The sequence below is a fragment of the Haliotis rufescens genome, unplaced genomic scaffold (genome assembly GCF_023055435.1).
Source record: "Haliotis rufescens isolate VD_foot unplaced genomic scaffold, xgHalRufe1.0.p SCAF_19, whole genome shotgun sequence".
Lineage (NCBI taxonomy): Eukaryota > Metazoa > Mollusca > Gastropoda > Lepetellida > Haliotidae > Haliotis > Haliotis rufescens.
Window position 1 is genome coordinate 16,503,040 of NW_025963879.1, and position 17,943 is coordinate 16,520,982.

The 17,943-nt window shown below is 38.5% G+C and overlaps 1 protein-coding gene across 3 annotated transcripts in view; it reads right to left on the minus strand.

The window, feature by feature from the left end:
• Positions 1-17,943, minus strand: part of LOC124137586 (C-Maf-inducing protein-like) — a 109,764-nt gene that overhangs the window by 59,814 nt on the left and 32,007 nt on the right. For 2 of the 3 annotated variants that reach the window (XM_046503953.2, XM_046503951.2), the window contains exons 4-6: positions 17,541-17,612; positions 8,019-8,117; positions 7,207-7,314 (exon numbers count right to left, since the gene is read on the minus strand). In XM_046503953.2, coding sequence (XP_046359909.1) covers positions 7,207-7,314; positions 8,019-8,117; positions 17,541-17,612 — 279 coding nt within the window. The remainder of the gene's footprint in view (positions 1-7,206; positions 7,315-8,018; positions 8,118-17,540; positions 17,613-17,943) is intronic. The other variant, XM_046503954.2, reaches the window with a different exon arrangement.

Below are 17,943 nucleotides of genomic sequence, written 5' to 3' on the forward strand. Positions count from 1 at the left end.
CAAGTGCAATATGTGAAACAAGTTTCAACAGTACTAGCAATTCCTAGCCAGTCGTGTGAGCTACAAAATTGTTTACTAGCCAATTTAGATTTGAATAGCCTGATGTGTTTAACACCACCTATTACAAGGAGAAAACTGGTAGCAGAGAAAGAGCATTTATTCAATTTTTCAACAGTGTTAGACCTTCAATCTGTGTCATTATAAAAAAGGTTTCTCTCACTTGCAGAACTAGTGACAAGGGATTGTACGTAAAAAGTACGACAAACGTTACAGTATATCCCTGAAATCAGAAATCAGCCATTTAAAATCTATCTATTGACCATTCTGGAAGGAAATTCTGATTTCAAACTTTCATATTTGATAGCTGAATAACAGTATTATATCTCACTAGATAGAAAAGCAAGTTAGCCAGAGTTTATAGATTATATATAACCAGCTAAAGAGAAAATAAAGTGGTTGTGGGCCGTGCAGGTGCTTACTTCACACTGTTACAGTCATGTCATTGCACTTGATTCCAAGAATGGGCTTCACACATTAGAGGGTATTAAACCATGTGGGGTGAGGAGGCAACGCTTTAACCATTTGACTACTCTACCACCCTAATATCAGGATTAAATCAAGCCTGTGTACATGTGTAAGAGCATATGACATACAAGAGACTGTAGTACTTTTATACAGAATGAAATGCCATTGTCACTGATCAGTCATGTAAGAGGGTCCTCCTTAGCACAGGGGCCATCATGACCTCAGTACAGGATGGGCCACCATGACCTCAGTAAAAGATGGGCCACCATGACTCCAGTACAAGATGGGCCACCATGTCCTCAGTACAAGAAGGGCCACCATGACCTCAGTACAAGATGGGCCACCATGACCTCAGTACGAGATGGGCCACCATGACCTCAGTACAAGATGGGCCACCATGTCCTCAGTACAAGATGGGCCACCATGACCTCAGTACAAGATGGGCCACCATGATCCCAGTACGAGATGGGCCACCATGACCTCAGTACGAGATGGGCCACCATGATCCCAGTACGAGATGGGCCACCATGACCTCAGTACGAGATGGGCCACCATGATCCCAATACAACATGGGCCACCATGACCTCAATTCAAGATGGGCCACCATGATCCCAGTACAAGATGGGCCACCATGACCTCAGTACAAGAAGGGCCACCATGACCTCAGTAAAAGATGGGCCACCATGATCCCAGTACGAGATGGGCCACCATGACCTCAGTACAAGATGGGCCACCTGCAGAACAATGTCCCATTGTCACTGATCAAGAGGGTCCTCAGTAGAATATGTGCCACCACGACCACAGCAGTAGATGGGCCCGCTGCAGCAGACGGGCCCCCAGTAGCTCATGGACCACCACGACCACAGCAGTAGATGGGCCCGCTGCAGCAGACGGGGCCCCAGTAGCTCATGGACCACCACGACCACAGCAGCAGACGGTCCCCAGTAGCAGACAGTCCACTGTGTATTGGTATTGATTAAGTCAATCTATTAAACACAATTTACAGACATGTTTTGAGTTAAAACCATGCGTGGCACAGCGAGCATCAAATCAGCCGTAAATCAACACAATTGTGTGGTTTTAAGCTATCATTAATGCATGTACATCACTTAGCATGCAACACAGTGTAAGTCGAGCAAATAGAGGCTCCTGATCTATACAATGGAAACGTCTCCTCTTACCACTGATTACTGCTATCATACAGGAACCAGTTTTATAATCCAAGCTTCTCAGAAACAAACTTTTGATTTCATACAATTAATGCTTTAGTTATGCAGTACATGTATCTGAATTGTATTAAGAAAAAGATTAATGAAATGGAAGTGAATTTCGTGATTTATTAATCAAAACTTTGGTTCATATTATCCATCTATTTTTCAATGAGTAAGTTGGGCATAACGTCACATTGAATAAAATTTCAGTGATATCAAAGCCTGTTCAGTTACATCCCTACTTGTTCAGATGTATCCCAGAATTTCAGTTATAATTCAGCTTGTTTCATTTATATCCCAACCTGTTCAGTTACATCCCAGCTTCTTCAGTTATATCCAGGCTTGTTAAGTTATATCACAGCCTGTTCAGTTATTTCCTAACTTGTCAGCAATATGTGAGGGGAAAAGTCAGTCATAGACGTTTACCACTTTGGTGAAGCTCACAAGCCCGGTTATGGTGGTAACAAACAAGTTTCATATTCAGGGAATAGGGTATTGAAACCCATGATCAGCAGATCCTGATGTAACTAAAGGACACAACTCTACACATCAAAATGTGGCATGTTAGAAATTTCCTTTATTACACTTGATAGAAATGTTTCCTGGACACTGATGCATTTTTTGTTTTTAAAGGAAGTGAGTGAGTTGGGTTTAATGCCACTTTTAACATTATTCCAGTAATATCACGCAGTGTCAGCTTAATGTGGGAGGAAAGCCTGAAGTGATGCAGGTCTCAGACCTTTACCACTTCAATGAAACCCACGAGCACAGGTATGGTGCTGTCAAACCTAGAAACATAATCGGGGCAAACAGGGATTCAAACCCACAAACATAGGTTTCTGTGTGCCCAAGGGGTGCAACTCTGCACAGCAAATCGCGCCTTAAACGACTGGGCCACCCGTGCCCCCCTTTAAAGGAAGTATAACTGCTTGAATATTATTGCATATTGCCTTTACAAAAACTAATTTGTATTTGATGTCCACAAACATATCTCAAAAAAAGTTTTCAATATCTGACAATTCTGAAACATTAGGTCTTTGAAGCTTGAGAATCCTGCAAAATGACCCTATTTCATTGCCCTGGAAGCTATGGTAAATATATTTTTTACAGTTCCCTTTAAGCAGTTTTTTCATAATGAGTTTATTTCAAAGAATTGTTTTATGAATGTAAGAAGATAGTAAATCAGCTTTCAAAAGTCCAGGCATGACTAACATGAAAGAACTCAATCCACAAAAGAAATCCGTGTCAAGGTCTTGAAAGAATGTCCCCAGTTGGACATACCAACATTGATCATCTACATCAGTTAAATCTCCAGAGAAGTCATAAAAAAGCTTATGCTGATAAAATCATCAAACATTGAAATCAATTTATAGGTACTTGATCAAGGTTCAACTTATTCCTCCTTTGACAGGGTTTCAGAACTTTCAATTGCACCCTGTGGAATTGTCAATGATATTTGGTAACAGATGCCGAGTTTAACCTTAAACTAACATTTCAGCAAACCTACTCCTCATCTCTGTTTCCCTACATCGCCTTGCCATCAATTAACATAGTTCAACATCAAATATCACTTTCGAATCATTTACTCCCTGAAGCCTGGATTGCCATTTAAAAGAGTTCAGAAGTTTGCAGACACACTCTTGGGATATCCTCAAACAGAATTGCCATTAGATATATTGAAATTGTATCTCTATCTAGCTATCATGTAGGAACTCAGCTCAATATCATATCTTGGCTGCACATGATTTTGCTAAAACAAGATCGTATTCAATTTCAAACTCTGTCATCATGACATTGATCACCCTGCAGAAATCAGATACGGACGTTTGATGTGTACATTTGAAGTGGATAGAAACTACTCCTATCTGAGAAAACTAGGAAATCATCTTTAAAAAAACAGGGAGATATAGCATGATATTTTTAATGCTTGGATAAGAAAATAATCAATACCTCTATTGGAACTGCACCATATTCAAATTTAACACACCATCCTAAAACCCTTCCACACACATGCTCATATACTTTATGATCACAAAGCATGAAGTACATTGTAGCATTTATTATTCATAATATACCAAGAATACCTAGGATCAAACTGATCTTAATGAAAATGGAAAATTGCTGTGTAATTGTGATAATAGTCTGTCATGATTCTTTATTTGACCATTTCCTTCAACGCATTCAATCATCATCACGGCCGCAACACATTATTACTTATCACCAGACATATTAAACTAGGAATTCCCTGTAATCTGTACTTTGATGCAGTCCTTTTTTCTAAAAGATAAGACGACTGAAAACCATTTCCGAGGTTTGTCATGGAAGGAGGCTGGGGTCTGTGGCAGTGTTTATTTGTTCTTCTCTATTAATCATGGCTACCATTGTCCACAGATCACAGAAAGTCAATAAAACGTCTGGCATACTGTTTTTGTTCCACACATTGCAGGGTAATTTCTGAACCAACATGCCAATTACCAGTATGAACATAAACGCTTTACCTTCACGTGAGAGAAGTGAACTAGGATACTATCTCTGGAGCACATACCTCCACATTGATCAAATTCAGGCCCCAAAGATACTAACAATGATAACGTAACCCTAAACAATTGTGTAATCAATTTAGAACTATGTTTACTGCCATATTCTTAAAGGATAACATTTGGTGACAGCTGAGGTATCAATTGTGAAGAAACCAAGTACCCTTGGAAAATAATTCCCGCTGAGGGGGCATTTTGTTTAATTGCTGCAGACCGGCCAGAGACAATAGCTCCTGGCTATTGCTGTGACAAGGGCATGCATGACAGTGTCAGACACATAACCATTATTTCATGCCCTTCTGCAATATGCATCATAACGTCCTGGTGTTACAGGCTACTCAATATCCCTCCCTTACAACAATACACTTCATATTGTGCCTATTGCAATAAAACCATTATTTCAAACCCTTCTGCAACCCGGGTGTTATAGATTTAATAGCATGTCTATTGCTGTATACTCAATATCCCTCCCTTACAACAATACACTACATATTGTGCCTATTGCAATAAACATTGTTCTGAAATACATGTCACAAATGTTCACTGCAATGTACTTGATATCCGAACCTTCCCACGGTTCATCCTGTACCTTTTGCAATAACCTTTTCTCTGAAAACCATTATTTATTTAATTATGCTTATTGCAACAAAATTTGCTCTGAAATACATATGTAAACAGCAGTAATCTTGCTATTGCGTCCACTGTAACATATTCATAAGGGGTAGGTCCAGAAGAAAACGATCTACTGCATTATTCTACATTGTACACATAACACTAGTTAGTACTACATTATTCCACAATATGCAACAATAAACTTCATTTACTACCATCTACAATACACTTGTACACCTACTCAATACATAATATTATACTCCCTCAGCTTCTGAAAATCAATTATTGATAATCCGGTTGACATATGCTTTGTTTCCTTCCCACACACAACATGCCACCAAAGAACAATACACTGAATATTACGCACATTACAATACCGAAATAAAAGTATCTACACTAGAAGGTGTTCATGTGATAACCGACAAGGAAACCCATTTTGATTTTGACTTAGAAAACATCAAAACGAATAACATTCCAGGTTAACAAGAATGTTTTGATAAAAGGTATCATTAAACAAAAGGAAACTTCTGGTCAAATTACTAAAGTATGCATCAAATGAGTGAGTGAGTAGGTTTTACTCCACTACATCCTTGAATTGTCAGCTTGATGTGGAAGGGGAGCGAGACAGTGAGTGAATATGGCTTTGCACTGCTTTTTGCAATACTCCAGTAATATCACAGTGGGGGACACCAAAAAATGGGCCTTACATATTGTACCAATGTTGGGGAATCAAACCCAAACCTTCGGCATGACAAGCGAACTCTGCAACCACTAGGCTATCCCACCACCCCTAATGTGGAAGGAATGTCACAAGCGACAATTATCACTTTTGTGAAAGCCACAAACATATGTATGGTTCTGACCAACCAAGGATCATATTCAGGCCAAATCTGGTGTTCCCTCAGAAGAACCTCTCAATCAGGATACAATTACATGCTATCAATCAAGTCACCACGCCTGACCACCCAATCCATTAAGGTATCTTTTACAACAAGCAAAGGTTGCTAGCAATCTATTTTGACCAGAAGCAGTCTCCTTCATGACCTGTAGCTTCCAAGAAAATAATGAAAATCAAAAATTCTAAAACCGTAATGTATGATAAGAGGGATTTATCTAGACCTGCTCAGAAGCTGGTATTCACCCCCAAGCCTGGTCTGGTCGACTTGTATTTTACTGATATAAGGACCAATAAAGAAGAAGAGGCTTTAATGCCAAGTATACCATTATTGAATTTTATTCAATGTATCATTACAATGGTAAAACATCTCTGAATTTGACTTTTAAAACATCCCCATTTTCAACAAAATAACAATATTTTTTCCCAATTTGCTTGCTAAGGGCTCTTTGATTGATAAATCACTGGTTAAATATTATTCACCTTAAAGGAAAATTATTTAATTTAGTACAAACCTTAAAGATACTATCTCATCAACTGGCAAACACCAAGAATACTGAATATCCAAATGTACAGCACTTACTGGGAACCTAGACAGATTCTATAAGTCTTGGTCATCATGTCATACATACTTTTCGTATCACAGAAGACATAGATTTTCAGTTTGTGAAAAAAATAAGAAATGTAATTTCAAAAAATGATAAAACTGAATACTGAATACCATGAAATATTCAATAGATATAGAGTATTAACAATTTGATTGAATAATCTAATTTACTGGTCTAAAACATTTCAGTTATTGCCAGCATGACATGTGACCTGACTGATACCAGAGGCAGGTGATGCTACATGAGACTTGTCACAGGAGAGAGATCAGGTCACTGATGAAGATCGTAATGGCTTTAGGTGTTGATACACGAGTAAGCATTAACTTTTGAAAAAAAACCATGATCTTTTCATTAAGCATAACAAGTATGCTATTACTGCACCGGACATTCCCACTCGGCTGATGAGGTGCTTTGCTTTAAATTATACGATTACCTCGTATTTGACAATATTGCCAGGAAATAAGATATCGTCACATGGTTGGCGACTGTCACGCCTGACTGATTCATTCTTGTGAACAAACCCTGACAATACATGACATGGTGCCCACTTAGAAAGACTTAATCTTGGGCTAAATTACACTGTTTACTCTTTGTTACTTTATACACGCCACTGAGGTACAGGTATGAGTATTAAAACATTGACAACCATGCCACCCCACAGCCCTGACTTTCTGAGAAGAAAAATCGATAATTATAAAAGAAATTCAAAACCACTGATAAAGGGTATAAAATGTAAAATATATGATCTATTAAATGACCTGTCCAGTACGTTATTTGACCATTACATATGATGTTGAACAGTTATCAGAAACACTCACCTTGCTGAAAAAATCACAGATTTCTTGTGTGGGATGATTGTTTTCAAGAAGAGGCGCCAATGCTACTATAATATTTTCATGAGCAACTTTGGTGATGACGTCTGAATTCTGTATAAGGAGACAAATAAATAAGAAATATAATCAAAGCATACATTTCACATGATAGAGAACATATCATTAGGCTGTGAGTGAGTGAGTGAGTGAGTGAGTGTGGTGATACGCCGCTTGAAGCAATAGTCCAGCAATATCGCAGCGGGAGACACCAGAAATGGACTTCACATATTGTATTGTAGGGATTCAATCCCAGGCTTTGCAAGCAAACACTTTAAACACTCGGCTACCCAACTGCACCCATGAGGTTTTGAAGTTTAACACAGGTGACTGAAGTGATCACATGCTTATTTAAAGAGATGACCGTAGATGAATAGGAGGTCAGGCACTTTGTCCTAGAATAGGCCCCCCAATTTTGTCACAAGAGTAGACAAATGAGGACTTGGTAGTTACCACATGTGACCTGGCAAATTGCGCTTCATCATGCCTCGATGTAAAGTTTGTCTGTGAATGAGCCGAACCAGTTGCCAATAAAATGAGATCATATAAAGCAGTCTTAGTAAAAGTGATTTGAGTCAAACTTTTATTTTCAAATCTCTTATTTTAAAATTTATTGTGTAGATCATTAAATAGTCTAATTCCACAGAGCAATGGTGTCTGTTTCATAGGGATTTGGCTGTCTTACAGAGGCAGATAGTATGTGGGTCCAATGGTACCTGGATACTTTAAAATGATGATAAATGATAAATGGTTGATAATACCTTACATACCTGTTGTAGTAACTCGGACACCAAGTCCAGGGGAAACTGGTACACGGAGACATCTTGTATGGGGGTTGTCAGCGACACATCTATCATACTCTACAATACAAAGAAAAATACAATATACTCAGGGTAAGAAAAAAGGCAACATATCTTAAGGAAAGCATTGAAATGACATTCCATGTGTATCATTAAGATGACTGGAAGTTGTTCTTCGCATTGCAGACCTGTACCACAAATACACTATTGCACTACAACTATAGTTTCCGTTACAGGGTAGGCATTATGACAGCTGCAGCACCAAGATAAACTCGTGGAACATGACACTTCATGTTATTTCTAATTTTGTAATATGATAATCATTCATATTGAAAACATTCTTCGCCTGTCTTCTGTATCACTTACGTTGCATTATTTCTCTCCATCAGTCAATCAATCAGCATTGCACAGGTATTAATGGAGTTGTAAAATACTGAGCAAATAATCTGCAAGCAAGCAGTTCTACCTTGAATGTTTATTAAATACCTTCTGTCATATACATGTACTCTAAAATAATCTCAGAACATATGATGACTTAACAACAATTAATACTGCAACACACAGCTGTCAATACGATACACTGATACAATAACATTGCCTCAAGGAAAATAGCAAGTAAATCTCAAATACTGCAAAAGTCTGGTAATCTTGAAGATATACATTCCAGTGAAAAAGACTGGAAAAACAAATTTCAGGGTTACCAACACTACAGGATGATGCCGTTTTTATTTGAGAGACAACATTCTAAATTGTGAAAACAATACTCTTAAATTTTTTGTTTTAACATAAACAAATAATTTCCCATTAAAATCAATTGCAGTTTAGACAGTGATCTCACTGTATTCTTCCAAGGTCTATGCACTTTCTGTTGTTTTGTTATCAAATGGTCCCATATTAAGATTAAAGCCACGCATTTCAAGTTCAGTTTCTGAGTGTGTCGTACTCAACAGCAAATAATTTCTCATCACAATCCTGATAATGTTTACCTGTAGTCTCTACAATTTAACTGACACTTTATGTAAAAGAAAAGTTTGAAAGTCACTTTCATCTACAACAGGGGGCTGTGGGGTGTCCTGAAGCATTAAAGCTCGTCACACCAAAGGCCAGGGTTCAATTTCTCGACATGGGTACAATGTGTGAAGCACATTTCTGGTGTCCCCCACCATGATATTGATGGCATATTGCTAAAAGCGGTGTAAAACAATACTAACTCAATTAACTCACTCACTCACTCACTTCATCTACAATGGTCCGCCACCTTCACTCGATAAGATAACACAGAGCACATACACAGAGGGAATCCTCGCAACTCAAGACCAACCCACCGTCTACTGTGTATTGATTTTACGAGAAAAACATGGAGCTGGATTTACAACAAGTCACAGTCAACTAGACCAGGCAAGCTAGCAACCTGTAAATAATCAAGTCTGAACCAGACAATCCAGTGATTGACATGCATCAGCCAAGTCAGCAAGCCTGACCACCCAATCCCGTCGGTCGCCTCCTACGACAAGCACAGTCGACTTTTACGGCAAGCATGGGTTGCTGAAAACCTATTCTCGCCCAGATCTTCATGGGTCATAATCACTCTCCTACCCAGAGTTCCATGCGGCCAGCAGCCAGCTAGCATAGTACCTCTGCCACAGGCCAGCGCGATGTGACGATTCGTCACATCTTTCACAGTCCATTCAAGATATTGCATATGCTTTTCATCCGTTTCATGTTTGACAAGTCTACACATTTTCATAAACAAATGTCAAAGAATGGTTAACTTTCATTGAGAAAGTATGCAAATACGTAAAAATCTACTTGTTTTTGCGTAGTTATCCTATGTTTACATTGGTTGTACGGCTCCACGTGCTGTCATCGAAGCCCAACGGAGAGCTAGCGTCAATTTGATGCAAAAATATAAATTGTCATGCAACTCACTGTCGCAGTTGTAGTAGCATATCTACATAGTTATGCAAAACAATATGTAAAGCGCCCCCAAATACTTGCATTAGTCCGTTCTATACTGATTTCTGAAAAAGCGCGTTTGTTTACAAACAAGAGAGAAGTCCGGTCACGTGAAATGCAAATTAGCCTGTGGCAGTGGTGTTATGCTGAGTCACCACTGCGACGGAGTGTGGGGTCATAATGACAAGTAATCTGCCAATCAGTTATAAGTAAAGTCAGATATATTTAAATATACATTTGACATATCGGTTCTGTACGTGTATCATGGAAAGATACAAAATGTTGCTATCAGAAGTGGCGTAGCATATGATGCTCAGTGCATTATGAGCCACTTCCCTATATGTCCGGTTACACAATCAACAAAGACACTGAGTCTGACCCCTGATCCATTTAGTCATCTCTGAACAAGCACAGATAGCTTGGGACTTATCTGAACCCAAACTCCAGTAGTAGAAACTAACATCCACTAGTCCTTATAATGATAAAAATAGCCAATCTCTACTCGTCCTTCTGACATCTTAACTATTGGGCAGTTTGGCAAGGACTACAGGACTAGTGCCAATATCTAAAACTGAACTCTCAATAGGGTTGTACAAATACTGAAAGGTTTATGAGTTCTGCTCTACAAATAAAACCCTTATGTGAACCCGAGTCCAAATTGTTTTTGCCTTAGCATGTAAGAAACAAAAATAATTTAGAACTTAAAATAATCATGGAAAGTGAACAGCAGCAGTTCTGCCTAATGGGCATACACAGTTTCACAAAGAAATATTTTACAGTAATGAGGTACACTACAGACATGAACCCTTCCCTCGTTTGAACTCAAGACCAAACTGTTGCCCCAGAAGCGCAAAAAAATAAACATTTCCAATATTCCTGACTAGCAAAAGGTCCATACCTAAAGCGTTTACCAAGTTTCTTGATTACATAGTAAGTGGTTTAAGAGTCATGTTCCAGAATTAAACACTAACCTGATTTGAAACTAAGTCAAACTTGTGGCCTTGGAACCACAAAAAATAAATATCAAAAACATCCCTGAATAGCAAAAGGCACCAGTTCAGTGAATTCCCTATGCATAAATGAAGTTTCAAGAAGAAATATTCAACAGTTTATGAACCGGAAACGACAAGGATAGATGGACAGATGGACAGACAGAACTATATTTTCTGTATCCTCCCAAAAGCTTTGTTTGGGGGTGGAATAATTATTCAAATTCAATTAATGTCAATGATTCAGTTGTAGTATTTTTGCATGTGCATGAAGAAAGTATCTTTGATGTAAACGTCCTATGAGTGAGTAAGTGTCCTAACACTCAGGCTGTTTGGGACTCAGGGCTGACAAGGACACCAAGCATGGACTTTGTAACAATGAGGCTAACCTGATTTGAAACTAAGTCAAACTTGTTGCCTTGGAAACACAAAAAATAAATATCAAAAACATTCCCAAAAATCAAAAGGCCACCACAACACTGTTACCTAGCTACCAAGTCCGGCAAACAGTGAGAGAATGCTGGGAAAAAATCACTGACCAGAACAACACTATAAATTCTGAATCAAACTTGGATCTATGCAGCTGACACAAACTCCAAACCACCTGCCTCAACAAAAAGATGCAAATTAATTACAAACAATTTCCCCCCAATAGAGATGGACAAAATTTACAACTGGTTTTTGAGACATAGAAATAAAGTATTGTTAAATGGTTATAAACTTCCCTGATTGAATTATTACTTAAAATCAGAATCATGTCCTCAATCACCAGTTAGTAGGGAGGGAAAGTCTGGCTAAATGTCAGGGTGTTACCAAGATTGTGTTGCCATGCTGCAGACAAATGGGCATCGATCAGAGAGTGAGAGCATTAAATCAGTTGGCTGGTTGGCACTCTGACACCATCTATGTAGCACCCAACAGATGTTTCCTTAAACTCACATCCTGTTTCATTCACCATCATTGATTGTGTGAAAGTGGCACCAGACCAGTTTATAGCACCTGATCGATGCCTCCCCTTCTCTGTCTTCTCTGGCAACCAACTCACCTAGCTTTCTCAGATGCTTTTCCTGTAAGGCTGTAGTTGCTCATAATGTTAACAGATTTGAACGCTATGTCTGCTGACCGTGGGTGAGTGAATATTGTTTTATGCCCAGTCAGCAATTTCCAGTTAAGTCACAGCCTGTATATAATTGTGACTGAACCAGTGATTGTCAGAATGACCATGAATCCATGCAATTGGAGTACAATGACACACAACTATCCAGGGCCCATTCCTAAATCAATCTTAGCGCTAAGATGCTTGTAACTTCCATATTTTAACAGACTTATAACAATCTTAGCACTAAGATGCTTGTAACTTCTATATTTAACACGGACTAACAACAATCTTAGCACTAAAAAAATTTTAACTTCCATATTTTAACAGACTTACAAAAATCTTAGCGCTAAGACGATTGTAACTTCAATATTTTTACACAGACTTACAACAATCTTAGCGCTAAGATCGCTCTGTGAAAGAGGGTCCAGGTTCCATATCGTGATCTCCTGTTTGCTCTTACATCAAGCACTCTGATGGAAGCACTCAGGCTCCTTGCAGAGGTAGTTTTTCACAGAGCTCATAACATTACTCCATTAATAGTAAACCATAAGCTGGCCTACACTTATTGTACCCATTGTTTTACAAGCAAGACAAACCAACACTTTAACAACTAGGCTATCCAACTGCACCTCAGCACTTCTGAAGCAGCTATTATTAAACGATATGCCTGTGAAGAAGAAGAATCTACTGAAGAGGTAATCCTTAATACCTGGAGAGAAGAATGTTGGTGAATCCATCCCTGTGTCATACCAAAAGAATTTAAGAGACAGTACATGCCTGGCGCAACACTACAAGAATAAAACAAGGACTGGTTATCTTGGAGTCAGTATATGGGTCAGAGTGGGGTATCCATGTTAAACTGTTGCATGGTATGTTAGTGGGCACTACACAACCGGACATAAAGGTTCAGACTAGTACAATTAGAAACACCCACATATTCACATGCATGAACATTGCTATATATGTGCAAGCATTCTTAAACGTGATGTAAGCCCCATTTTACCACACCCCTTAAATAAACATGAACACAGGGTGTGTAGGGCAGTGGTAGTTTCGGTTATGAATTCAGACATATCGCATTTGTGCAAGCAACACTGTCAAATTTACAACTGTATGTCCCATGTTAATTGTACACTGGCCATTACAAGAAACTAGAAATATTGATTGAATAATCAATAGTATCACAATGGAAATTGAACCTCAATTGGTGAATAACGACAAGACACTCCAATTGTATTACTGTTCTCATGAATACACAGGCTATAGTTATCAAACTTTGCACAACATGATCTTCCAATAAAACATGCATATTTGATTGTCATCAAATTTGACATGAGCAAATCTGTTCAGGATATGGATCCTCTTGTTCCACAATCTCCCTATCACCAGCATCATGAAAGTTCCCAAAATACCACTTTCTGATGCTTTCAAGCTGGGAGTCAAGTATTATCTCTGTATCATCCTCCACGGTGGTTGACATCCTTCCACACAACTTACAATGCCAAAGTTTCACAATCTGTTCTGTTGGTTACACAACAATGCCAGAGATCTGATCAGGCCTACTGATTTGTTGCGGACAGTGATGTGTGTAACTTGCACCTGCATCGGACTGATAACAGGTGCCCTCTGCACAGCTAGTTACTACCTGCATATACAGGTAGAGCACATCTGTTACTGTACTCAAAGCCATAGGAAACTGTATAACCAGGATTTGGCAAAATCAGTAAGAAATTAAATGATGTTGGATTCTCCGAAAACTATGAATCACTATGTTAAACACTCATGAAACTAGATGTGTTAGCAGGTACTTGCAAAAACATTACCATGATTTCCTCAAAGCATCTAAAGTCTTAAAATACCCTATATACTTTTAGTGCAAAAGCATTACTTAGATCTGACCCTATCCAGTGCAACTTTTTAAGATCCAACAATCAGCAAGTCTCGGGACTGTACAAGTAAAAGTGCAATGAAACTGACAATGAACGTTCCTATCATGTTCCCCAATTACATCAAAGATGATCTTTACATTTGATAGACATAGCACCAACATTTCATGTTGCACGATTTTATGGATACATGAAAATATAAAATTTTATGTTTGTAGAGGTAACAACCATAGCTCAAAAACTAAAAATTACAAAACCATGTTTGACAAAAAAAACAATGCTGACCTTGACCTTTGACTAATCTTGACCAAAACCTTTTCAAAAGAGGGCCAATCTTTGAGAAAGAATATACCAAGTTTAATGATAAATGCAATAATATCTTTTGAGAAACACAAACTTTTATTTGTGAGTTTCTACTCTCTTGTGACTTGACCTGTGACTTTTTCAGTAGATTTGCAAAATGATTTCCCAAGGACAATTTGAAAGAAGTCCATGGAAATAATGTCAATAATCTTGATGTAGTAGACATAAGAAAAATCAATGGAGGCAAAAAGAGCAGTCCTCTTTAAGGTTGCTACTAAAAAAATTCCTATTGATAATATTGGAAACCCTTTTGGAAAGTATCACTGCAAATGTAACACAGCATTATATCAGGTATGTGAAGTTAACCGAACTTGATCATTTGCAATCTACCTGATACAGCTTCAGTTTTCCTGTGTTAACATTCATTCACTCATTAGCTGTTACTTACTTACTTACATCCAAATCTTAAACAAAACAACCTACAGGGCATCTCTGGTAATTACCAAGTGAATGAGTGAGTGAGTGAATATCTTACAGAATACAGGTCATGTTATACAAACCAGGATCAGTGTCCTAGAATTCATTACCAAATATTTCTGACATTCTCAAAACAAGGTCTTTTTCATAACAAGCAATTACACAAGTTATTGTGCGACTGTACAATCAGTATAGTCTATTCACACTTCTATTCAGCTATTCACGATTGTAGCAGACGCCAAATTGCCTTCACACGTCTGCTAAAGCGTGAGGAGTCTGTGGCTTGAGACTAAGCAGTCAGGGTGGACAGAGTACATATTCTGTTTTTCTGTATAAGGTCGACATTGTTCGAATACAATATAAACTTTCATGTTTTCTGCATTAAAGACCTAAATTTAGATTTCTATTTTGCATTTTTCACATATTCTAATCGAGAAATAGCTCTACTCATCCATCGAACTCATTTTCAACGGCAACTAACATTTAGTTCAACACTCTCATTCACAAACGAGCCATAAAGTTGTTGTAATTAATCACAGCAGTTAAAGAGAGTCAGTGAGTTAACGGCGCTTTAAACAGTATTCTAGTTTTATCACAGCGTGTCAGCTTAATGCGGGAGGAATGCCGGAGTGATGCAGGTCTCAGATGTAGTGCTGTGGTGAAACCCACAAGCATGTGTATGGTGCTGACAAACATAAACGAGGTGAACCCGGATTCAAACCTACAACCAATGTTTTCTGCATGCCTAAGGGATACAACTCTGCACAGCAATATTGCAGCGCCATAGACAACTGGGCCACCTGTGTCCCCAACAATATTAGAGCTTGATGGTAAAAATATCACTTCTTGTATTTCTTAATTCACTGTGGGTACGTCAATGTTTACCAATGAAATTGCAGCAGTTGAAGTAGAAGTCATGTATGAAGTCCCACATACATCAAAGTGACTGATTCACCAGTCCTGTGTACATACAATATATGAAACTGGTTCAAACCCATCACGATCTGTCACAGGACATGACCTCTGATCAGCTTAATACAGATTGACTTGGCTGGCTCAAAAAGCAAATTAATCTCTTCTTCCTCCTGTCATTCTGAAACCATTCATGGTCCTGTGAGGTGAGGTGAAATGGGGCTTCAACATTGCATTAAAGATAAGTTCACTTATACATGTATAAATGTGCGGTGCAGTGTGGTCAGGTGCGGTGCAGTGAGTGCCAGCCCAGTGAGAGCCCACTCAGACACAGTACACTGACTCCAAGTCAAGTAGTCCTTGTTTTCTCCCCTCAGTGCTGAACGTCCACCAGGGTAACAAACAGTATCTTTTAGCATCTTTTGGCATGATGTAACCACGGATCGACCAACTGACCTTCACTCTCAGGGCAGATGCTGTATCCACCAGACCACAGAGGTTCTGTGACCTTTGGTCATCCTACAATTGATTGATTTGCTTTGCTGCATTTACCACTTCCTTTTGGTCAAAATCCATCAAGCGTTGACCATGTTGACCTTGCTAATAATTCACATGACATTCAATACCGATGGACAAACAGCGAACACATGACTGGGGCAAACATAGCCATATGGTGATCAAGGTGCTGCACCTAGATGGGTAGAATTGTGTCCCTTAGGAGAGTCAGGATCCATTGATCTTTGTTCGGATTCATTAACATTGGTCAGTAAGAACCATTCTTGTGTTCATTGTGTTCACCATAGAGTTTAATGTCTGAGACTTGCATCAGTTTAGACTTCCTCATTACTGAAGCTGAAGCAGTGTTACACAAAACTTACGTAAGGGTGCCTACATTACAAGTGCAGCCAGTGGTAGAAACTAACATTTTCAGTCCACTAGTCCTTATAATGATCAGATGATAACATATAGCTAAACCCTTATAAATGGCAAATTTCTCTTAGTCCTTATGATACGTTAACTATTGGGCAGTTGGCAAGGACCATAGGACTAGTACCAGTTTCTAACACTTTGCAGCTATTTCCCACACAGCTCAAGTGAGTTAGAGATTAACAAATTCGAGGCATGGGAGTTTTGTTGAGAGACAACAATCTTCAAGTCACTGCTTCAAACCATACATTCTATATCTCTGGTAGAAAGAGCCAAACATTTCTTTCAAGACATCCATATTTTTTAAATTACACCTTAGATATTTAGACTTTCTGGCATATTTTCCAGAATATCAAATGGTCCGTCCCTTAGTGAGAGACACCTGGTCATCGAAGACTGGTTGTTACAATGAGAAACATACCAGTGAAGATCTGAGTAAGAATAGATTTTCTGCAACCTATGCTTGTTGTAAGACGCTACTATGCTTGTCGTAAGAGGCGACTAATGGGATCGGATGCTCAAGCTCGCTGACTTGGTTGATACATGTCATTGTATGGATCGATGCTCATGGTATCAATCACTGGATTGTCTGGTCCTGATTTGATTATTTACAGACCACTGCCATGCAGCTGGAATATTGCTGAGTGCAGCGTTAAACAACAAACAATAAAATACAATGAGAAACAAGTGTTTAACATGTTTAACATGTTGTGTGAGAGTAACATGTGTCACAAGAGCATATAGGATACCATGAGCAATGATTGTGTGAGAGCAACATGTGTCACAAGAGCATATAGGATACAATGAGCAATGACTGTGTGAGAGTAACATGTGTCACAAGAGTATATAGGATACCATGAGCAATGACTGTAAGAGTAACACTGGGGTGTACAGATGTAAATGGCTGATTGGTCTAAAATAAATCAAACCTTACCTTTATTTCTTTTACTAAAACTTCAGGTCTTCGAGCATTCTTTAACAGTTTTTCATATTTGTACATGTGTTTCTGAAAAAGAATTAAAACTCACAGAAAATAATGCAAATCTAAACTTCAAAGCCTCTTCGTCTTTATTGGTCCTAGTATCACTGATATACAAGTTACCTCTACAAAGTCATAACATTAGATATAAAAGCTATATTAACAGGAATTGAGAACATTTTACTTTCAATTTGGGAATTTTTACTGGCAATTGCTGCAGACTTGGTGCCGAATATCAGCTTCTGAGCATGTCTAGATAAACCCCTGCATGGGGAATGGTTGAGCTGTTTTAAATATAAACTATATATCTATCTGTCTATACATAAATATTGCTATGGAATGCATAATCATGTTTTTC